Genomic DNA, 24,416 nt, shown 5'->3' on the forward strand with positions numbered 1-24,416 from the left:
TAAAAAAAATGGACCATACCAATAGGAGCACACAACATAGTGGTTTTAGAACTGTTGGGGGATCACCTAAGAGGTTTCAGAGGAGATTAATTTTAGTATGTTGCCTACAGATAATTCTTATAATATTTTGGTGAAGAAAGTGGCTATCTTTGGCCATTGTCAGCACAGTCTACCTGAGGCAAAAGGGAAGAGGTCTGAATTAATTCTATTATCAAAGGAAAACACAAAGCAGGGTAGTATAGATTCTGAAGTATGGTTATTAGTGGTAACTCTAGTGGAGATTTATAATGAAAAGGAGAAAGCTGAACAGGGTAAATTACAAAATATAAAATTAAAGGGAAAAAGGAACACCAAAAAGTGCAATGCAACTGAGTCCTGTGTTCAAGGATATAAACAGAACAAGAAATAGAAGAAAGAATGTGTTTACCCTACAAGGCAAGATCCCACACAGCTAAGTTTCCAACTTGTGAATTAAAGAAAAGCTTAAAGTCAGGTGTAGTGGTGCACACCTAAAATGATGGCACACAAAAGCAGAGACTGGCAGATCTCTAAGTTTGAGGCCAGTCCGGTCTCCAGAGCCAGTTTCAGCACAGCCAAATTTAGACAGTGAAGGACAGAAAGCTGGCAAAGATGTAATTGAATGAGGAGGCCATGTTCCAACCCCGGAAAGCAGCAAAACTTGGCAGCTTCAGTCATGTGGCCCTGGCTTTAGAGTTATGAATAGATGAAACAGGTTATGGAATTTGCCTGCATGCCTAAGGAGAGCCACTGAGGCCAGGCATGTGTGAGGAGTGTCCCTGAATAGAGAATCCTGGAGAGACCGCCTTGGGAAGCTATGAAGTTGAAGCCTGAATTTTCTTGGAGACCCCCAAATGGTGGAGATACCAGAGATGTGGAATACCTGGCAAAGAGAGCTGCTAACAGGAGGTAGAACCAGCCCAAGAGAAAGAAGTGTGTTTCAGTCAACAAAGCTGAATAGAACTGGAGATCTGAAGAACATTTTGACATCAGACATGGAGATGCAAAGTTTGAAGTTTACCCAGCAGGTTTTCAGTCATGTTTTCATCTAGTATTTCCTCACTATGCTCTCTTCCCTGCATTTTGAAATAGTAATGTATATCCTGTGCCATTATATATTGTAATTATGTGCTATGCTTTTTAATTTTTATTTTTACAGAGGATTACAGTTAAGAAATTGCCTTAACTTCAGAAGACACTGAACTTTGGACATTAAAATATTTTTGAGACTATATTAGACTATGGGGACTTTTGAAGTGGATACTATGATACTGTTACAACCATATGGGAGCCAGGGAATGGAACATGGTAGTTTGAATTTAATTGGCCCCCATAATCTCATAGAGAATGGCACTATTAGAAGGTGTGACTTTGATGGCATGGGTATGGCCTTATTGGAGGAAAAGTATCAATGTGAGGCATGTTTTGATGTTTCCTATGCTCAAGATACCATCTAGGTTCTCAGTCTACTTTCTGTTGCCTGCAAGATGTAGGACCCTCAGCTCCAACACTGTCTGCCTAGATGCCACCATTCTACCCTCTATGATGATAACTGTTGAACCTCAGAAACTGTAAGCCAGCCAACCCAATTAGAGTTTTTCTTAATAAGAGTTTCCATGGTCATGATGGCTTTTCACAGCCTAACCCTAACTAAGATGCTGCCTTAGACCCCAAAGTGTCAGGTGGATTTCATAATGAACAGTCCATGCATCCCATTTTAAGATTTCCCAAAGTCTTAATGGTTCCAAAATTATTCAAAAGCCCAAATTCAAGGTCTTCTTTGAGATCAATGTCTGTGAGCCTCCATGAACAATAAATTACAACAAAATTTCCTCTGTTCTATGGTGGTAGAGAAAGCACCACCACTCTTTAAGGGGAGAACAAGAAAATCTGACTAAAGCAAAACTAAACCACAGAATAAAAACATTGAAATATGTAGATTTGTTTCTAGCACCCACGTCCCATGCTATCATAATATTAGCTCCGATAAGCTCAGACATTGCTGCCTCCTGGGCTTGGCTCTTGTAATCACATGAGCCACTGTGGCAGATTCCATTAATTCCTTACATCTTTTCTCTACAGACATTCCACATTCCTGTCCTCTTCAATATCCCTGGTCTCCAATATAGCTTAGAGTTCACCTCATGGCTTAAACTATTACCTGTTGGAGGATTCTCTTTTTTTTTTTTTTTTTTTTTTTTTGGTTTGGTTTTTCGAGACAGGGTTTCTCTGTGGTTTTGGAGCCTGTCCTGGCACTAGCTCTGTAGACCAGGCTGGTCTCGAACTCACAGAGATCCGCCTGCCTCTGCCTCCCGAGTGCTGGGATTAAAGGCGTGCGCCACCATCGCCCGGCCTTGTTGGAGGATTCTTGAATGAATCCAACCATGCTGATCACAGCCAAGAATCCCAGGTCTCCTTTAAAAAAATCTATGACTGCACCTCTTGTCAACTTAACAACCAAACAAATTCATTCTGATGTAGACCCATGCAATTCTCAAATGCACAGGCTCATGATGATCTGACAGTACAAGAAACATTCAGTGGATCATTCTCAAACCAGGAATTAAAAGGCATGACACAATTCACAGCGTAACAGTTCCTAGTTATGAGCTCCAGAACTGATAAGATCAAAGCACAACCACAATTTTGCAGGGTAAACACTGTGTCCCTCAGTTACAAGTGCAGCAGCTGAAGTTTATAGTCACTTATGCCCCCCAAAAATTTGGGGAGACCCATTCCTCCAAACCTGCTGCTGTAAACACACATGGCTTCCTCAACCAGCTCCATTCTGTGCCCAAAGCCCTTCTTCACTGATATCCAACTGTCTTTGCAACTCTACTCTCCTTGAATTTCCATGGTAACTTAAACATCACCTTCACAACTTCACACAGTGGCCTTCCTGGAAAGACTCTCAGGGTCCAACCCTATCACACAGTGCCTGATCTCAGCTGTCTTGTATGTCCTCCTATATGTTTTGTATTTCATAACTTCAAAAGAAGTACAGGGAAGTTCTGATGCCAGTTCGAGAAGAAATCTCAACTCCTCGGCTCACAGTTGTTAACAGTATCTCTGTACAGACACCCAACACTTTCCTATTTTCCCAACGATGAGCCCCAGGTTTCTGCTTAATGATCCTAATCTCTCTGATAGTTACCGCTTCTACATTATCCACATGATCCTTTCCAATAATTTAAGCTTGCTAAAAACATTTTTTCTTCATCAAATAAAATTGTCCATTGTCTTTCAGTGCAGCCTCATTAAATGTCAAAGGGCAAGGATAGAATGAATGATGCCAGAATCTTAAAGAGAATACTGCAAGATTTGTCCCTAGCCCAGTTCCTGAAAGAGTCCTTGATCCCCTCAAAAACCCTGTAAGCTGGGCTCCACTGTTTGCACCTTCCTGAGACGTCTGTTCTTCCAAGGTGTTCAATATCATTTTCTGTTCCTGTAACAAAACAGTCTGACGAAATGTCACTTAGGGAAGGGAATTATTAATTTGGTTTATGCTTCTAGGTAAGAGTCCATCTTCAAAGGAAGCCAGGACAAAAATTTAAGCAGGGAACTGGAAGACAAATATCATGCTTTATGGCAACAAACAGAAGACAAGTGTGAGGTCTCGGGAAGAAAACTGAAAACTTACAATTCTGTCCTATAATTTCCTGGGACCTGGGGAACCGAAGCTTGGAAAAGGACTGGTGTCTACTGCACCTCCATACTCCAAGTGAGCGGGGAAACTTTTCTGAGAGATGTTCATCCATCAATCTGTTCTGATGGGATGCAGCAGTTTCTTCTTTTTGCATGTTTAGAAATTTTTATTAGGATTATAATAAAGAAATGTAAGCAAAATGAAAATACAAAATAATATTTTGCAATTATAAGTACAGTTCACAAAATACCATTTAATGAAAGTCGTTTTAAAATTTTTCAAATGACATTACATACGTTTCTGGATTAACGCGGTAAATAATGAGGTGCAGATGTCAGGCTCCAAACTGATTTTAAGATAGAAATGAGGGTGCAGGACATGTAGCATCCGTATGAGAACTCTAGATGTCTGCATTTTCTCGGTGAGTAGAGTGGTGGGTGCCACTCCAATGACTTGCTTTCTGCCTTTGTCTACTTTAAAAGGGTTAGCTTGATTTCAAATGGAGGCCTGGCAATCTGATCAAGGTGAGCTTCTCTATATCTAGGTTCACTGACGCTGCCCCAGACTGAGATCCACCAGGGTCTGTGCAATGGAGCTGGCTGAGAGCAGCAGGCAGGGACAATGGGCCCATCTGTGCGGTACAATTATGGGTGCCGGAGCAAGAGCAGACAATGCAGTGACTCTAGTCCTTCATTACATTGTATTCTCTTTGCTCCAGAACTGGAAGAGGAACTTGAGCCACAGTCAAGACAAGCTGGAAAGTCTGTTGATCAGAATTTACATTCCTGACTCAAATGTGAAGTCTCCCGCAGGCTCTGCATTAGAACACTTGGTCCCAGTTGGAGTGGCAGATGGGAAGGTTGTAGCACTTTCAGCTGGTGGAGCCTTGCTGGCAGCAGTGAGTCACTTCTGGGAATGCCTCTCTTCTTGTTCACTCTCTGCTTCCAAACTGCCAGTTCAATGTGACCAGCCAGCTTCAAACTCCTGCTGCCATATTTCCACCACCATTGTGGAAGCCCTTCAAACTCTTTGCGAGAATAAACCAGCCTGAGTTCTCCATACTCTGCGACTCAAGTATGTGGGGTCTTCATCAATAGGGTCTTAGGGTCTTAGCATCAAGTTCTAGAGAGCAATCAAGAGCACTGGCATTAACTAATACAGTTTGGGGTATGGGGAGCCTATAGATTCCCACTGACCAACAACATAAAAGGGGGTAATCTAACTAGCACTGGGCAGTGTGTTTGACACCGTTAATCTATATTGTCTGGGGAGACATTGTCTCCTCCATTGTAGAGAGAGTAACTCCACTTACAAATGTATGTATGTATATATGGATATGATTACGGTAGTGGGTTTCCATATGCTTCCCACTTCCATCATCTCTACCCTAAACTCCCATTCTTTATTTCATTTAAACTTTCTGCCCCATTATTCTCTTTCCCCCTTTCATAATACCTGCTCTTGAATTCTCCTGCCTCATTCCCTGCACAGCCACTTACCTGTTCCCTGACTTACGTGGATACTCTGATTTAAATCCAAATATCAGAAGAATTGAATGTATTATCTACATATACAGAAACAGAAAATGTGACATTTGACAGTCTGTGTTGGAGTTATCTCCTTCAGAAGGATTATCTCCAGTTCCATCCATTTCCCTGAATTTTTCATTTTTCATTATAGATCAATAATAGTCCATATATATATGAATAGTTTCAGCATTTATTCATCACTTGGTTGATATCTAGACTTTTTCTATTTCCTAGCTATTGTGAAGGGATCACCAATAGACATCAATGAGCTACAATCTCTGAAGTAGGATACAGAGTCTCAGGGTATGCCTAAGACTGGAATATCTTGATTTCTGTGTTTGTGATTATGTATACAGAAGAATTTCAACATGGATGAGCTTCCATCTTCACGATTAAGGTAGAGGCAGCTGGTTGTTCATCAGTAATAAAATGGTGAATATGTGTAAGAGGTGGAACTTAGGACAGCTGCAGAAGACTCAGGACTGTCAGCTTGAATGTCATTTGGACAAAAACCACCCTGAGTGCAGCACTGCCATGGAAGAAGGACCACAAGTGACACGTCATCACCATGTAGAGCCCTACAAGGCTGCATGGTCTGCTCAGGCTTCAGTTACACAGTCACAAACCCCAAGCTGGCATGCTTTGATGTTGCTAGCTGTGTGGGGATTGGCCCTTAATGGAGAGAACAGTTATTCCAGGTAGGTTGACCAGTTAGGATGGGATGGTAGAGGCTGATATGTGAAGCATGATATGATGATTCAGTTATGCACTCACACAATCCAAGCTAATACTACTTGATGTTGCAGCCTGTGATGGGAGTTGGTCCATAAATGAGGGAAGAGTAATTATTTGGACGCAGGTAGACCTAAAAGGATAGGATGGGAGAGGCTGATATGAGAGTGGAAATGGGGCAGATGCCAAGAAACATCTTAGTGAGCATCTCTACTCAAAGGTTTCTAGTGTGTGATTTGTTCCCAGTAGAAATACTGGAAATCACAAGGTCTGCTCAACACTTTAAAAAGCCTTGCCTGGGTCAGAAATATTTACTCAGCTCTTTAAGGCAAATCCCAATTCCAGAAGAAGGAAGCAGTGTCTAAAACCAGTCTGTGAATGGGTCTTCTTCAACCTTGTTCAGCTCTCCGCCTCTAGCCTTGAATTTAGGAGAAAGGTAAGAATATATTCTGAGAATGTTCAGAGGATTACTGTCATGGAGTTTTCTCTGTATCCATATGCCTGTGTTGCTACCACAAAGTGCAACATGTAGGGTCCAGGGATTTCTCCTGGGAAGTTTTGAGATAGAAGCTTCATTTTAAAGCAGAGAGATGGCCTGGCTTAAACAGACTTTCCTTATTTTCCCCAAATCATTCATATTCATGTCTGTTATTTTTTTTTGAGGAGGAAAATTATGTGCACATTTTCTTTCCCAGGAGAGAGGGGATGAGAGAGGGGGAAAGAGAGGTCATAGATATAGGTCAGCAGAAAGAAGGGATAACTAATGCCTGGAGAAGCATAGATATTGTCAGCCCACAGTAGACCAGGAGTAGGGTAGAAAATGCAATTCTCAAACATCTTGTCTTTTGCTCACTTGTATCTTGAAATGTTACAAGTGGCCTCAAATACAAAGAAAAAAAACTTAGAGAAAAGGACTGCTCTTAGGGGTCAGATAAGGCACTTTTGTGAGATGTCAGGGAGCAAAGACAAAGATGGAACGAAAATATTATTCACTTGAAAGTCTTCATCCACCGTGAGGTTTCCAGATTTAACTATCATCAGGTAATTTCTACCCTCATCTCCACCAGAATAAAGTTTGTCTTGTTAGTATTTCATTCTTTTAGTGCTGCTTTTGAGGGAGGACTCACACATTTTGATCAAAAATAAGATTCAACTGAAATTTATACAGGGAAATATGTTTTGTATCTGCTATAGCAATAGAGTGACTTCTCAAATACAGAACTGAAGAAGAATATCTTACCAAGAAAGTTGTTACCAATGGCTTGGCAGCTGCACCTTGTCAAACACACACACACACACACACACACACAACAGTGTTAGAATTCTACAGACCTAAAGAGGCAGCAGGCTGTGATCATACACAGACTCTCAGCCACATCAACATGTCAGAGCAGGGAAGACTCACGGAGGAGCTAGGGGTTGTTCCTTGAAAATCCTTACACATCCTTGGTGCTTTTCTCTACTCACCTCTGAATCTCCAGTTTTGGTTAATGCTTTGCCATCTGATCCAGACAGAATGCAAACTGGGATCCCTTTTAATTAAAAACTCAGATAATTCATTAATAGAGACGTTAATGGACTTGGTCTCTCTGGCAGTCTATAAAGGTCTTGAAAGTCTCTCAAGCATGGGTTCATAGGGAGATTTTTTTGGCATCTTCTCAAAAGTACGGGAAAGTGAAGCAGAGAACAGAGAGAAAAAAACATCAGAAGAGATACAGAGAGAAATCAAGGATATGTTAGCAATGTGATATTGGGAACCGCCTTTTGTACATTTATCCCTGCTTTCCCCAAGGGACATCACAACAAATGTTGTTCAAGGAAAGCATGTCCACCATCACCACTTTTATGCTGACTGTAGCTGATGTCCACCACCTCCACTCTCTGCACCATTTGAATTCTCTCTTGCTGTTTCACAAGTTTTTTGGCTAGGGGTTTTATTCAACAACACTTGTGACTGCTATCTTGTTTATGGTCTAGGTAAGTCTCCTGTGTTTTTCCATTATTCACTTCTATAAACACAGGGTGTTGTGGTGGTCACAGGTTTGTCAAGGAGGTAATCCTTTCCTAGTAGATGGACTAGTTTATAAAGCAACTGTGGTACAAGCATGAGAACCTCAATTCCAGCCTCCAGAATAATCCAGACCTGGCAAGTCATGCCCATCACTCCAGTACTGGGGATGTAGAAACCAGAGGCTCATTGGAGTTTATTTGTCTGCTGTTGAGTCTTTGATCTCCATGTTCATTCAGAAACCCTGTCTCAAAAAGTAAGTTAGTGATCTATTGAAGAAAGCTTTGACATCTGCCAGAAACATCTACAAACGCATGTACACACACATGTGCATGCACACACAGAGTGGGGGTTATCTATTACTGATACAGTTTCTCTGGATTGGGATTCACACTGTGAGAGACAGGTATAATCTTTTATCCTTTAATGCTACAATTTCATCCTTAGAAATCTGGAAAAGAAACATCCATTCTTGCATCACATACTGTAGGGGGATTCAAAATGACAATATAGTTAAATTTATAAAGAATGAATTCATTCAGTCCACATATGAGCTTGTCCTATTCTGTCCTATTCTTCTACTAAATAGAGTCTAGCTCCAACTGCCTATCCATCCCTATTTTATTTCAATTGCTGTATCTTCCCAGCTTCTCTTCAGTCTGCACATACACCTCTTTTCATCAGAGGAAGCTCTCCATCTTCTACCATCTTCTAGAAGAGACTATGGAGATGGCTCATGTTATATTAGGTTTCTTTCTCATCTCTGCACTCCACTTAGCAGTCCCACATTAGACACATCCATTTTCCGTTCCCTTTCTGCAACAGTACTTAGACTTCAGCTTCCCTTCCTTCTGGCTCCTTCCCCTGCATAGCAGTCATCTCAGAACCACATCCATCTCTAGGCTGTGCACCTAAGTGTGTCCTGCTGCTTAACTAAGCTGAGTTGGGTTTTTACCACAATGTCCCGCCCATGAGCAACATCAATGATTTGTCCACACATGAGTCATTAAAAATAATTAGTCAACTCAGGGCTGTTGACAAAAAGAGTTAGGATTATTGAGAATTCTTTATCACTTTGCAGTGCTGGTTAGTAACTTTTGTCACATTTCCCATTTCAATTTACATGTGATTCATCATCTAATGCTGTAAAGATTTGCATGTGTGCACACATTCATGATTGGACAATGTCAAGGTCTCACACACTCTGAGGATGAGAATATAAATACATTCCATCATCACCATCTGATGCACTGAGACATTTCTAGGCTATATGGTTTTTAAATAAAGGATATAAAGAGAATTTTTACCCTTTAAAATTTAAATTTGGATGTTTTTCTTTCCTTTTTTATTAAGAATTTTTTATTATAATCTTTTCTCATTTTACATAACTATCCTCATTCCCACTTCCCCCTCTTCCTGCTCCACCTTTCCCTCCACCCCACCCCTCTCCACTCCTTAGAAAGAATAAGACTTCCCATGGGGAGTCAACAAAGTTGACTCCAACAGGTCCTAGATGGGGTAGATGTTATGGGAGGACCATCCCAGGTCCAGCTGTGGGCCTGGGTGGTAGTTGAGCTGGTCAGTCCAGGCTTCTCTCAGGTAAGGGGTGGAGCCAGCTCCCCTACACTCAGGCATTCAGGGTCAGTTCTCACTTTTGTGTGGGGAGGGATGGGACCCCACTCCACCCACCATTCACTCCTCAGAGAGGGTAAAGCCTCCCTTGGGGAGTCAACAAAGTCTGTCACATCAAATCGAGGCAGGGCTATGACCCTCACCCCTGTATCTAGACTGAGTAAGGTATCCCTCCATAAGGAATGGGATAAAAAAGTCAGTTTATGCATTAGAAATAAATCCTGATCCCACTACTATTGGCCCCACAAACTGCCCCAGCCATACAACTGTCATCCACATTCAGAGGGCCTAGTTTGGTTCTATGCAGGATCCCCAGCTGTCAGTCCAGAGTCAGTGAGTTCTCACTAGCTTGGATCAGTTGTTTCCGTGGGTTTCCCCATCATGGTATTGGCCCTTTGCTCATATTATCACTCCTCCATCTCTTCAGATGGACTCTGGGAGCTCAGCCCAGAGCTTAGCTGTGGATCTCTGAATCTGCTTCCATAAGTTATTGGATGAAGGTTCTATGATGACAATTAAGGTAGTCATCAATTTGATTACAGAAGAAGGCCGGTTCAGGCATCCTCTCCACTATTGCTTAGAGTCTTAGCTGCTGTCATATTTATGGATTCCTTGTGAAAGAAATTTAAGAAGATATCAGAAAATGGAACAATCTCCCATGCTCTTGGATAAGAGGGATCAACATAGTAAAAATGGCAATCTTACTAAAAGCAATCTAGAGATTCAATGCAATCACCATCAAAATCCCAGCACAATTCTTCACAGACCTTGAAAGGACAATACCCAAGTTCATATGAAAAAACTAGTGTATCCAAAACAATAATGTAAATAAAGGAGCTTCCAGAGGCATCAGCCTCTACACTAGAGCTATAGTAATAAAAAGAGTTTTATACTGACATAAAAACTGGAACATAGATCAATGGAATCAGATTGAAGACCCTGATAATAATCCACACACCTATGAACACCTGATTTTTTACAAAGAAACTAAAATTATGTAATGTAAAAAAAGAATCTTTAACAAATTATCTTTGTCATAATGCAAAGTGCATTTAGTAGAATTTCAGAAGTGCCCATAGCCTATAACAGTGTCAAACTTGTTCTTAAGTGCAAAGTCTCTTCCAAGACTCATAAAAATCTTTTAACTAAAACTCCTGAAAAATCAAAATGAAAGTGGAGATTTCATACTTCCAGCATAAAATGGTACATGATACGCATTACCGTTCCAAAACGGGAGAAAGGTAGCATAGTGAGGAAAAACTGGGCCAAATCAAGGTGGAAAACAAGCTGGGAAAACTCTAAAAATTTCCTCTCCGTGTTCAATGTCAAAACACTCTTCAGGTCTCCAGTTCTGTTAAGCTTTGTTGACTACAACACACTTCTTGTTCTTGGGCTAATTCAACTCAACTCCCCATTAGCAGCTTTCCTTGGCAGGCATCCCACACTCTAACATCTCCAATATCTCGTGAAGCAATCCAGGCTTCACATTTTCACAGCTTCACACAATGGTCTCTCTTAACCTCCATTCAGGAACATCCCTGACCCACGCCTGGCCTCAGATACTTTCTGATTTTGCAAAGGGAGATTCTATAACCTTTATTCTATACTTGATGCTAAAGCTGGAACCACAAGGCCAGAGCTGCCAAGTTCTACAGCTTGCTAAGGCTATAGCATGACCCCCTCATTCAATTATAACTTCACTAGTTTTCTGACTTTTATAGTTTCTTCACTGCCTAATCTTGGTTATCCAGAATCTCCATCTGTAGACCAGGCTGACCTTGAACTGTGAGATCCACCTATCTGTCTCCTGAATGCTGAGGCTGAGGGGAAGGCCATATACCACCATGTTTGGATCTAAGTGGTTCTTTATTTCTTCTTCACAACTTGGAAACTTAGCTGAGGTTAGCAGTCCCATCCATTATTTCTTTTAATATCAGTCTTTAATTTGTTTATATCCTTGAACACAGGACTTAGCTCCATTCCACTTCCTGATGCCCTTTTCTCCTCAAATTGTACATTTTGTAGGTTTTCTTACTCAACTTGCTCTTTTCATTCTAGCTCTTCATAAGAGTGAACTCTAATAACTACAGGACAGAGTTGATACAAGGCTGTTTTGAGAGGGCCTCTGTCAATGCAATTAATCAAAAACTCTTCCATTTGGACTCGGGCATATATTTTGGACAAGGGCAGAAATTAGCGATTCTTGGCCACATATTAACATTCTTCTTCTCTAAAACCTCCTGAGCCAGGCCCCCACAGTTCACGTCTCCCTCAGCACCACTATCTTCCATTGACTAGAAAAACACTGGCTAGCAAAACCAGTCACAATGAGAGCTGAAGCTGAAATGATCCCATTTTGCTTCCTGGTTCCATTTCATGAAGCAAATGCCCATTAGTGAGCAATTGTACCCACTACTGTCATGCTCCTATCATCAGCGAACTCAATTTAGGGGGGCTGGCTGCTTACCCAGTGCCAGTCTGCCTATTTTAAGCTGTTGATTGTAGGAGGAGAGAGCTACTTGTTGATCCCTGCCCAATTAGCTCTGAAATAATCACACAGAAACTGTATTAATTAAATCACTGCTTGGCCCATTAGCTCTATCTTCTTATTGGCTAACTCTTACATCTTAATTTAACACATCCCCATTAATATGTGCATCACCATGATGTCATGGCCTACCAGCAAAGTTTCAGCATGTATATCTCTGGCAGAGACTCCATGGCTTCTCTCTGACTCCATCTCCTTCCTTCCAGGATTCAGTTTAGTTTTCTCCACCTACCTAAGTTATGTCCTATTAATAGGCCCAAAGCAGCTTCTTTATTAACCAATGGTATTCACAGAATACAGAGGGGAATCCCAAATTACTTGATGCCCCAGATGGTCCCCCAAATGAAAAATTTGTGTTCCTATGGGGTCATCAAGGCTTCAAGAATGAACAGTACAATCTTGGTGAAGACAATCGTGTGTGCTGGGTGACCAAGTGTGAGGTTAGGTTTTATGCCTTCTGCATGCTTTCCCTGATCCTGGATCTCTGTCTCAACACTCTCAGGTGTTTTCTCTTTCATGAAGAAATTATCCAGAAAATCCTGTAATGCAAAGCTGCCTAGGTATATACTGTTCAGGCTAAGCTACCTCAAGCACAGGAACAGACCTTATTCTGCAGCCTTGCCCAGTGTGGAAAAGAAAAGCTGTCTTTTCTTCAGATGTCTGTGTGGCTTTAGGTGTGAGAAATAGAAGCCTATTAAGGATGTCTGTATGGAAGAGTGGGGTGGAAAGAAATCTCTATTTAGATGCTACCTGCCCAGCTATGCTGCTCTCTTTTCCAGAGCATTTGTGTGCACGTATAGACCTCAAACCTCTTCTCGGGGGTTGGGACACTATTTTCAAATAAGGAGCTCTCTATTTTTTCTGCAGCACAGTCCACACTTTTCATGTCAGAGACCTGGCCCTTTGCATGAAATACAAGTAACAACCAGAACACTTACTACAAATTTTCAACAGCCCTTGAAACTGTGGTTCATTTGTGCATTTGTCATAGTTCTTAACTTTCCACTGTAACCCTATAGATAACAGGATAATGGTGACATAATTCCAAACAGAAGAGTGCCTCACGTCCTTCAAGGCTTCTCTGCCTTCTAGTTTTCATATTGTAAAATGAAGGCTTAGCCCTTCTAGTATAAGAATTGTGACTGCTCACACACAGATCTCCATATTTCATTATTCGATTTTTCTCATTTAATAGACCCCTTACAGAGACTGAGTACAGCTATTGCTTGGCCAGGATCTTTCATATTCATACACCTGAGAAAGAACCTCAGCCCTGGAACAGCATGAAATTTAGTTTTGAAATTCCGTCTCTTCCTAACACAGCATAAGATGCTTAGCAAATATACTGGTATCATCAGCTACCCCAATATCACTAGAGGCATTGCTCTGCAGATAGACTGAATAGTAAAAACTGGGTTTAAAAGAAGTTTCTAGAATTTAGGAGTTTTGATAAATTGCCTCATCTCTGCAAGCCTGTTTCCCCTTCCTTATGAACCTGTGCCAGACACCCCGCCATAGCCAGGTGGTGTTGACAGAAAGTATCATGTGTTCATATCTCAGTTTACTTTGCAGGAACGCTAATGGAAAATTACCAAGCATGGATCCAACCACCCCAGCCTGGAGCACAGACAACACAACAATGAATGAAACTTACTACACTGAAAACTTACCCTGTATTGACTCCATCCCCATTATCCTGAATATTCTTAAAGCTGGCATTGCCATGGTTGGGCTGGCAGTAAATGCCATAGTGCTGTGGCTTCTGAGCTTTCACATACAAAGGAATGCCTTCTCTGTCTATGTCCTCAACCTGGCTGGGGCTGACTTCCTCTTCCTCAGCTTTCAGACTGTGTATTCCCTGGAACGTATCCTTCTTCATTTCTATGACATCTACTTCGATATTCCCATCTATCTCATAAATGTATTAATCTTTGCTAACCTTGCAGGTATGTGTATTATTGCGGCCATCAGTGCTGAGCGCTGTCTGTCTGTTTTGTGGCCCATCTGGTATCACTGCCAACGACCAAGACACTTATCAGCTGTCATATGTGCCCTGCTCTGGGCCTTCTCTCTACTGTTGAGTCTCCTGTTAGGGCATGATTGCGGCTTGCTAGTTATTGGCTATTATAACCATTCTTTGTGTAGGAGTTATAATTTTATCACTACTGCATTTGTGATAGTATTATCTGTGGTTCTTTGTGGATCCAGCCTGGCCCTGTTGTTCAGGATCTTCTGTGGCTCACGAAGAATTCCTGTGACCAGGTTGTGTGTGACCATTACCCTCACGGTGCTGGTCTTCTTATTCTTTGGTCTGCCCTTTGGTATCTATTGGTTCCTCTTAGATTGGATTGAGGAGTTACACAAAGTTTTCCCTTGCCATATTAAAGAAATGACAACTTTTGTATCCTGCATTAACAGCTGTGCCAACCCCATCATTTACTTCATTGTTGGCTCTGTTAGGCACCGCAGGTTCCATAGGAAGACTCTGAAGATACTACTGCAGAGAGCCATGCAGGACACTCCTGAGGAAGAAGGTGAAGAAAGGGGTTCTTCAAGAAATCCTGGGGAACAGGAAACAGTCTGGTGTAGTAGTTGAGTGAGTCCTTGATAACACACTGTTATTCTGAGAATCAATATGGCCTCTATTTAAAGGGACCATTTTCACAACCTTTTTCAATTGGTTGAGAAAACAGCCATTTTGTAAAAATAGGGTGAAATGGGGCTTGTTAAACAGAAACTGACTACAGCATCCTAAAACTGCTTTATGTGGGCTCACTGCATCTGCTTGTGATGTAATCTTTGTAACCAAATCTCTTGAAGCCAGGACAACTCCCACTGTAAACAAACCCTTCCCTCCAAAGAAGGCCCAAAGCAGTGCAGGGAAGGTCGGGATTTCTTTGGTTATTGGACTTGATAAATATTAAATGAATATTATATTCTATAAAAAATAACCCTATTTTCCACAAGTTGTTTGCTAAATGTTAAGAGATATTAATCGAAATTCCCACAATCCCCATTTCCTTCATGAATATTGAAGCTTGGTATGACTTAATTGTTGCCTTCCCTTGGCAATTTGTATAGTATTTTCTGGAACCATGGAAGACTTACCACAGCAAAGATATTACATGTATAAATGTAAATATGTGCACAGATATATATGTAATCCTGTGTTTTGTATAATTTCAAGGAAATATAAAATATTACAAAGCCTTAAGGCATTAAAAAAGCAACCTTCCTATTATTGGTCCTCGTCCCTCCTCTTCCTTCTATATTGACCATCCACCCTTCACCCCAGACAGATTCCCTCCCCATTTTTCCATTTCCCACTTATATCATCTCTATCCTGATATTTCCTCCCAAGCTCCCCAACATGTGGTCACTTTATGCCTTTCTGACTTGTTGTATATGCACATCTTAGAATCTGGAGCTAGGAACTACAATAAGAGAGACTGTGAAGCATTTGTTCTTATGGACAGGACTCCATTTGCTAAGGATTGGGGCAAGGAATTGATGAGTGGGTTTTCATAAACCTAAAAACCTTCTGCACAGCTAAAGAAACAATCTGTCGGATAAAGAGGAAACCCACAAAATGGGAGAGAACCTTTTCTGTTATACACCAGAGAGAGGGTTAATACTCAGAATAATATAAAAAATTTTGAATATTAAGGGTCAAAAAAACAAACTATCATTTGAAAACTGGTATGGGACCTATGCAGAGAGTTCTCAAGAGAATAAATAAAAATTGCTAATAAAATCTTGAAAAGGCCTTATCATCCTAAGCAACGAGAAAAAATGCAAACTAAAACAACTTTGACATTTCATGTCATGACAAGCAGCGTGCTTAAAATCAATTTAAAATCTGACACCAAATGTTGTCTAGGTTGTGGAGAAAGTGGACTCGACACTCATTTTTGGAAAGCATGTGAACTGGTGTAGTTTCTCTGGAAAACAGGATGGAGAATCTTCAAAAGACTAAAACTGTATCTACCATATGACCCAGATATACAATTGATATATGACCAAATAACTAAATATCCTAATCCACAGAGACTGGTTCACCAGTGTCTGCTGATGCCTTATTGACATTTTCCAGGAAATGGAAACAAGCCAAATGTCTTCCACTGGATGAGCGGATAGTGAAAATGTGGTACATATACACAATGGAATATGACTCGACTGTAAACAAAGAGAAATCATGAGATTTGTCAATAAAGGGCTGAACCTAGAAAATATTATCTTGAGTGATATAACATTTCTTGTGAAATAATATTTCAATCTTAAATGTTGCTGTGTTTGACACTTTAAAGTATAATTAAGAAAAAGTACTATGTGCACATTAAACAAATGCATATTTCAATAAATGGACTTGGATAAATGTAACTACTTGACTCCAAACCCAATCAAGATACAAAATACTTTCTTGCCTCTGTGAGTTCCCACTGTTTCCTCTGATCATAACTGTTGGAGGTCATTACTATACATATTTCCAATTTAATGTAAAATTAAGGGTGAAACTGAATATATATGATGTGGAATTCCCCTCTGTATGCTATGAATATGTTTTATTGCCATTGGTTAATAAAGAAGCTGCTTTTGGTCAATAGATTAGCAGAGTAAAGCCAGGCAGTAGCTGCCGAAGGAGATAGGTGCCCTGGAACCATGCCTGTAAACCACAAGCCTTATGATAAAATATAAAATAATAGAAATGGGTTAATTTAAGATATAAGAGCTATCTATAAAATACTCCTAAGCTACTGGCCAAGTAGTGTTGAAATTAATATAGTTTCTGTGTTACTATTTTGGGTCTAGGTGGCAGGGAATTGAATAAGGATCCTCTGCCTACATACATGTGTGTATGTATATATATATGCATATATGTGTATGTATACATATAATTTAAAATTCCTTTTCTCTAAAAAGCTGCTTTAGAAAAAAACTCTTGAATGCAGTGCACTCTTACCACATAGAGATCTTATGTTGTAAATTATCTTTATTTCGACTTGTATATTTGTTACTTCATATTTTTTATGTTATCCCACTTTCTATTACAGCACAGGTTTGGTAACCATTATCATATCATGAGTCTGTCTGAACATATGGACAGAGTATCAAAAATCTTCATAGGCTTATGCTTTAAATGCTTGTTGTCCAGCTAGCAGTTCTGTTTTAAGAGATTATACAAATATTAGGGCCTAAGTATTAAACATAACACCATACATATTGTAACCATGGACAAGAACTCCTCATTTTTAACAGTTGAGGAATAACATGCTATGTGTGACTGCCACAATTTCACAATGTATTTACCTGTTATTGCATGTCTGTGTCTCCCATGTACTGAATGCTGAAACTAATGCTCCAATAAACATACAACTCTTTTTACTAATGGCAAAGAGGTCTTCATCCACTATTTTGTTTTAATCTAATGTCTTTTTTTTTTAAGTGGGTATCTGGTACCAACACAAATTTAGGGTGTTTTGTTTCCTTTTGCTAAAACTGACTACTACAAATCACTCTGTTTCAATTATCATGTGATACAAAGAGAAGACAGATTATTGTGGCTTGTGGTTTGAGGGCTTGATACATGATTTAATGGATCTATATAGACTGTAATGAAGATTGGAGATGTATGGAAGAGGAGGAAAGCTCACATTATAGAAGACAGAAAACAAATTTGACAGGAAAAGGCCAGGAATATATATCGAAGTACACTTTTTCAAAGCCTACCATTGAGAGAAGTCATGACAAAAACTCAAGCAGGAACTAAGAAACTATTGAGGAGCCCCCACTTGGCCTCTCAGAGGCAATTATTTAGACAACATTTTTATAGATTCCAGGACCACAAGACCAGGGAACAGCAATGCCCAAAGTAGACTGAGTCCTCTTACTTAATTACAATTAAGACAATCCCTCTGAGACAAGTCCATGAGATAAACTAATGAAGTATTCAATTGGGACTTCTCGGGGGATTCTATTCAGTAACAAGATGCTAGTTTAATGACTAGGACATTCTGCCATTTTTCAACTTGATACACAAACATTTCACTTAAAATGTTTTCTATTCTTTGTCCCTGTGCTCTACTTTTAATATTTCCACATACAACACAGTCAAAATTTTAAAGTCTCACATTCTTGAAATTTTTAAACAATTAAAAATACAAGAACTTTTTAAAAAACAAAAGTCTCCATCTGAGAGAAGAGCCTACAACCCCTGAGAAGCTAGATAACAAGGAGAATCTTAAGAAAAACATGCATGAAAGCCCACAGGGAAAGTGAAATAGAAAAAAAATCACCTGAGTAAATTAGGAATACACGGGGGAATGAGGTAGGGGGAAGAGGAAGGAAGGAAGAAGGATATGAAGAAACAGGAAGGAAAGGGACGGTTAAGTTTGGGGAGAGATGGAGAGTGAGAACAAGGGAAGAGATCTATTGATAGAGGGAATCATTATGGGGTTAGAAAAAAAATTGGTGCTAGGGAAATTCCCAGGAATCCACAAGGATGACACCAGCTAAGACTCCAAGCAATAGTGGAGAAGTTGCCTGAACTGGCCTTCTCCTGTAATCAGATTGATGACTACCTGTTGTAGGAGGCTGCTTATTTGTACACAGCTGCTCAAACTCGACATAACCACACAGAAACTGTATTAATTAAATCACTGCTTGGCCCATTAGCTCTACTTCTTATTGGCTAACTCTTACATCTTAATTTAACCCATTTCTCTTAATCTGTGTATCATGTAGCTGTGGCTTGCCAGGTAAAATTCCAGCATTTGTCTCCAGTGGGACTACATGACTTCTCACTAACTCCTGCCTTCTTTCTCTCAGCATTCAGTTTAGTTTTCCCTGCTTAATTCTGTGGGAAATTCCTGGGAATTCACAAGGATGACACCAACTAAGACTCCAAGACATAGCAGAGAAGGTACCTGAACTGGCCTTCCTTTGTAATCAGATTGATGACCACCCTAATTGTTATCATAGAACTTTCATCCAGCACCTGATGGAAGCAGATATAGAGATTCATGGCTAAGCATTGAGCAGAAATCCTGAGTCCAGTCAAAGAGAGGTAGGAAGGATTATATGAAGAAAGGTATGTCAAGATTATGATAGGGAAATCCACAGAGACAGCTGTCATAAACTAGTGGGACCTCACTAATTCTAGACTGACAGCTGGGGAACCTGCATAAGACCAAACTAGGCCCTCTGACTGTGGGTGACAGTTCTGTGAGTTGGGTAGTCTGGGAGCCACTGGCAGTAAGACCAGCAGTTATTCATAGTGCATGAACTGGTTTTTTAAAGCCCATTCACTATGGAGAGATACTTTGCTCAGCTTAGATGCAGCCTCAACTTGATATGCCAGACTTTGTTGACTCCCAGTGTGAGGCCTTACCCTTGCTGAGAGTAGATGAGGGGAGAAGGTAGAGTGAGCAGGAGGAGGGGAGGGAAAAAGTACTGTGGCTGGTATGTAAAATGAAAAAAATCTTTTAAATTAGGAAAAAAATCAGAAGTCTTTTAATTCTGAGGTCTTGTAAAATAATGAACAAACAATATATATCTTATTCCAAAATGAAAAAATTGAAAAATAGCAAAATAAACTAAAAATATGGAAGTATGGATACAAATCGTGTAGCTTCATGTTCAGCATCTGGGACTCACTCACTGTGTAGTTTCCTAGCTCCAAAAAGTTTGTGTAGGTCCATTCTCTAGCTCTTCTATTGACAGCAAACACAGCTTGTCTCATACACTCTGCCATTTACAAAAAACACAGTTCATTACATAGATGCAGGGTATTCCAAACCACACCTGCCTCTGTCCCTGGAAGCCATCCTGTGGCACTGTCATTTCTGATATTCAGGGGAGTATAGTGGAAGAGGGGTGTCTTCATTAGGGTTTCTATTGCTGTGAATAGACACCATGACTGTGGCAACTCTTATAAAGAAAAATATTTAATTGAGGCTGGCTTACAGTTCAGAGCTTTAGTCTAATATCAGCATGTAGGGTGGCATTCAGGGAGACATGATACTGGGAAGGAGATGAAAGCTCTACATCTTTACCTGCAGGCAACAGGAAGTGAACTGTGTGTCCACACAAGTATAGCTTGAACATATAAGATCTCAAAGGCCACCTCTACAGTGACACACTTCCTCCACCAAGACTATACCTACTCTAACAAGGCCACACTTCCTTGTATTGCCACTCTATAGGCCAAGCATTCAAACATATGAGTCTATGAGGGCCATACCTATTCAAACCACCAAAAGAGGGGACAAAAAAACTATAATATTAAGAAGTCTGCTATGAAACTGTCTTTCCTAGAAACAATTGTGATGTGTTAGGCTGCTTGTTTGTTCCCGGCTGTCAGCTCACAAAATAATCACACAGAAACCATATTATTTGCAATACTATTTGGCCAATAGCTTAAGCATATTTCTGACTAATTCATATCTTAAATTAACCCCCATGAATCTGTGTATCACCAAGAGACTGTGGCTTACTGGGTAAAATATTGGTGTCTGTCTCCAGCATGGATACATGGCTTTTCTCTGACTACACCTTCTTTTTCCTAGCATTCAATTTAGTTTTCCTCACCTAGCTCTACTCTATCCTATCACAGGCAAAGGCAAATTCTTTATTAACCAATGGTATTCACAGCATACAGAGGGGAATCCCACATCATCTCTCCTTTCTGTTTAAATAAAAAGGAAGTTTTTAACTTTAACATAGTAAAATTACATATAACAAACAGCTATCAAGCAAGAATTACAGTTACAATTTTATATCTTCTTTATCTTTTATTATAACTATCTATTCTAACTAAGGAAAACTATAATCATAACTATCTATTCTTCAACCCCATAAAAGACTTCAGAAGGATATAATATTACCCAAGTAAATAGCAAGTGCATTGTAAGCAACTTCCAAAACTCTAGAATTGACAGAGACATCCTACTGTTTGGACAGTCACCCAAAGTTCTTCTGTATACTTGGAGCATCCATCTTCAGCCTACAAGTCCATAGTATCCAGCAAACTTCTCCACAAAGCAGGAAATTACAAACATAGTACAGCCTATATTAGCAGTTTGTCAGTCACTTTCTTCTGAGTCCTGCAGAATGCCTGGCAAACTCTTCCATGAAGTAGGAACCGCAAAGGATCATCTCATCTTTAGGCAAGTTCAACAGTCATCTCTCTGTGGGTCCTGCTATGTCCTCACATAGTATAACATCAAGCAGTCCAGGCAAAAGCAGTTTCTTGACCAAATAGCCAACAAACTCCATAAGGAGCCACTTCAATGCCCATCATCCTCTTGAAGTAGTTGGTGCTGCCAGGAGCAGATATGTCTCATATCATGAAAAGTCCTAAGTTCTTAAAACATTTTAAATGCCATATTCCTCAGGTCTTTGAAAGGTTTGAAGATTATCTAAATAAAATATATATTAGAAGATTATCTAAATAAAATAAAATAGAAAACCTAACTAACATGACTACAAGCTTGACTATTATAGATGATTATCTATTAACCTATATTTCTTAATTATACATTATATTTTTTTTTCAAAGTAATTTTGGGCTTTTTATTTTGGAGATGGGTTTCATGTAGCCTAGAACTCATTATGTAACCAAAATGACCTTGAATTCCTGAGCCTCCTGCAGGATTAAATACTGACTACAAAGGACTCCAGAAAGAGTGGTCCAGGCTGGTGCCAAACGCTGAGTAGTACTGAGATCACAGGTGTGAGACACCACCCTGCAACAGTGAAGATTTTTCCCTAGGGGATAACACATCCCAGCATCAGTCATAGCTGGATAAATCACCAGCAGGCATTAGGTGTTGAGGTGACACTGCCCAGCTCTCCAAAAAGCTAAACACTGGAAGCAGCACAGACTGGCCTGAAACTCACTACATGGCCAAGGATGGCCTTGAACTCCTGGTCAGAGTCATCACACCTGACTCTGCTTTGATTTTTGAGACAGGGTTTCTCTGTGTAACCCTAGGCTGGCATTGAACTGTAAAGATTCTAGTCTGAGCTTCCCAAATAGCCAAGAGGATGGTCCGGCCACCACAGCCAGACTATCTCTGCAGTCAGTCTGTGTCTCAAGTAAATGGATCCCCTTTCCCCTTTGTGTTTCTCTGGCATGGCAGGTGTGGGCACTGCTCAGGCCCTTAATGCCACTCTCTGCAAAGTCATCAGCTCTGTCCTGTAAAGAGCCTTTGTCTCTGCCCACCTACGTCTGGGCATTCCCTGCCCTGCATAACTTTCTACCTCCAAAGCGGAGTCTGGGTCCTCGAAGCCCCAAGGCTGCCCAGCACTGGGGAGCTACCAGTGGCCCAGGCTTAGTCTCAAGTTCTTTTTCAGCTCTGCTGCCACCCGGGGGGCTGCAGCCTGGATGGCATCCTGGATGCTGTGTAGGTCCCACTGGGTTCTCAGGAGGGCATCGTCCAGCATGAAGAAGCCATCCCGAGTGCGCCGCACTTGCACGCAGACAGCAGTGCTCTTCAGCTCCAGGCCGATTTCATGCACCAGCTTCCTCAGCTGCTGCTGCGTCTCGTGCATACACTGTACCTCTTAAGAGAAACTCAGGAGGTGCAAAGTGCAGGCAGCAGATGCCACAGATGAGCATCGGGGACTTTTTCATGGGCCGGATCACACCTTGCACAGCCATCTCATAGGCCTCCTGGGACTTCAGGTCCAGGTTGGAGTACATCACCAGTGCCTTCTGGTGGGAGCCTTGGATTACAGCCAGGATCCGGTCCAAGTGTTCTCTGGTCACATGGTCATATGTGGTCTTTTCTATCAGCCGCCCATCTTCACAGAAGTTGTCTGTAGCCTTGCCTAGGTGGCCGCGCACTGTGTAAGCCTTGGTGAGGTGAGCATCATACATGTTGGTGAGAAGTCTGCATCCATGTCCCATGGCGAGCACCGGCACACCAGAAGCCTGGAAATCCAAGCGATGTCCAACACCAATCTTCAGGCTGGTAAACGCTGGGCCACGTACGAGTCTGTGGGTGGAGAGGGTGGGCACACTCGCGGCCGTGAGAGTCAACTTCTTCTCTTCACTGCCTTCCACGGGGCCTAGCAAGAAGCGAACACGCTGCTCAGGAGCCGGAGGCTTTGCTGCATTGAGACCTTTCAGCAGTTGCAGCTCCACTGTCTCCCGCAAGTGCAGCCATTTCAACCCAGGAGGTTTATAGACGGCGAAGAGCCCGGGCAGTCGAGCCAGACCCTAAGACCCCATGGCAGGCACTCAGCAGTACATCATCCAGATGCTCTATACATTACATTTTTAAATGAACTACACAATCACAATACCTTAATCAATAGCACAAATATACATATAATAAGATTGATATTAAATTTGTATCCATAAACCAAGATCCATACCAATGCAAATCTCTATAGCCTGTCCCCCTTTAAATTTAAACAAACATTTATAAACAATATTTGAGAACTTGGGCGTAGTTGTCTCCAAACTGCTTCCTGCTTTTGTTGGGTAAAGTAAGTCTTTACAGCAACCTTTTGGGGGATCTTGGTTCATCAAACCACATTAGCCTAGAATTAATCTACAAATTCTCATCTTCTGTGGGAACAAAAAAGAGAACCTCTTTTCCAAAGCAACAAAGCCTTAGACCCACATTTTGGAATCAAGCTACCTTTCAAATATATATACCTGGTTTAGTTTATCAGTCCATACAATGATATGTCTCTCTGTACCTAGCTCCTTCACAGTCAAAAAATTCAAAGAAAACACAATAATATACATTATCCACACTCTCTGTATATTTTCCATCTTTATTTGGTTCATTTTTCTTACTCTATTACTTTTTCTACAAGTTTAATATTTACTTTATTATCTTTACTCCTTTAATCTATGACTGTCTGTACTCTTTTATATTACATTTATTGTCTCTTTACTCTTTTTCTTCTATCTCCCAAGCCTACGTATATTTTTTAAATATGCCATGGCTTATTTAGCGGACTTTGATGTCTGAATCTGTCCTTTTGTGTATCTGTAATTATTTTCTGACCAGAAGCATGTTTTTCTTTTTCTTTTTTTTTTCTTTTTTTTTTTTTTTTTTTTTTTTTTTTTGGCTCTGCCACCAAATCCAACATGGAAGAAGCATGTTTGCTGCCTCTGAGGATGCCACTGGGAGACAGCCTCACCACCTCAACTCTGGGAAGCACCATGCAGCATATAAACTCTTTTTATCAGTAAAAGCTAAATCTGCCATGCAACACATACATCTGTATGTATGGCAATGGGAATCTGCCACACTCTCCTACCTGTGTATGCCTATCAGACCTGAT

The 24,416-nt window shown here is 40.7% G+C and overlaps 2 protein-coding genes across 2 annotated transcripts; one reads left to right on the forward strand and one right to left on the reverse strand.

The window, feature by feature from the left end:
- Positions 1-13,695: 13,695 nt before the first annotated feature.
- Positions 13,696-14,709, forward strand: LOC126493736 (mas-related G-protein coupled receptor member B4-like). The gene has a single exon (XM_050130831.1). The coding sequence runs from the start codon at positions 13,711-13,713 to the stop codon at positions 14,707-14,709; it is 999 nt and encodes a 332-aa protein (XP_049986788.1). The 5' UTR covers positions 13,696-13,710.
- A 7,572-nt stretch (positions 14,710-22,281) lies between these two features.
- Positions 22,282-23,346, reverse strand: LOC126493725 (pseudouridylate synthase TRUB2, mitochondrial-like). Its single transcript, XM_050130821.1, is given in 2 exon segments — positions 22,282-22,676; positions 22,678-23,346. Coding segments are annotated over 2 exon segments (918 nt in total). The 3' UTR covers positions 22,282-22,427.
- Between the last annotated feature and the right edge of the window lie 1,070 nt (positions 23,347-24,416).

The sequence above is a fragment of the Alexandromys fortis genome, unplaced genomic scaffold (assembly GCF_014885135.2).
Source record: "Alexandromys fortis isolate MF-2015 unplaced genomic scaffold, M_Fortis_MF-2015_v1.1 scaffold_359, whole genome shotgun sequence".
In the NCBI taxonomy this organism is placed as follows: Eukaryota; Metazoa; Chordata; class Mammalia; order Rodentia; family Cricetidae; genus Alexandromys; species Alexandromys fortis.

What these genes read in the sequence shown, in the direction of transcription:
- LOC126493736 (XM_050130831.1), top strand. Translation starts at nt 13,711, where the DNA reads ATGGATCCAACCACCCCAGCCTGGAGCACAGACAACACAACAATGAAT.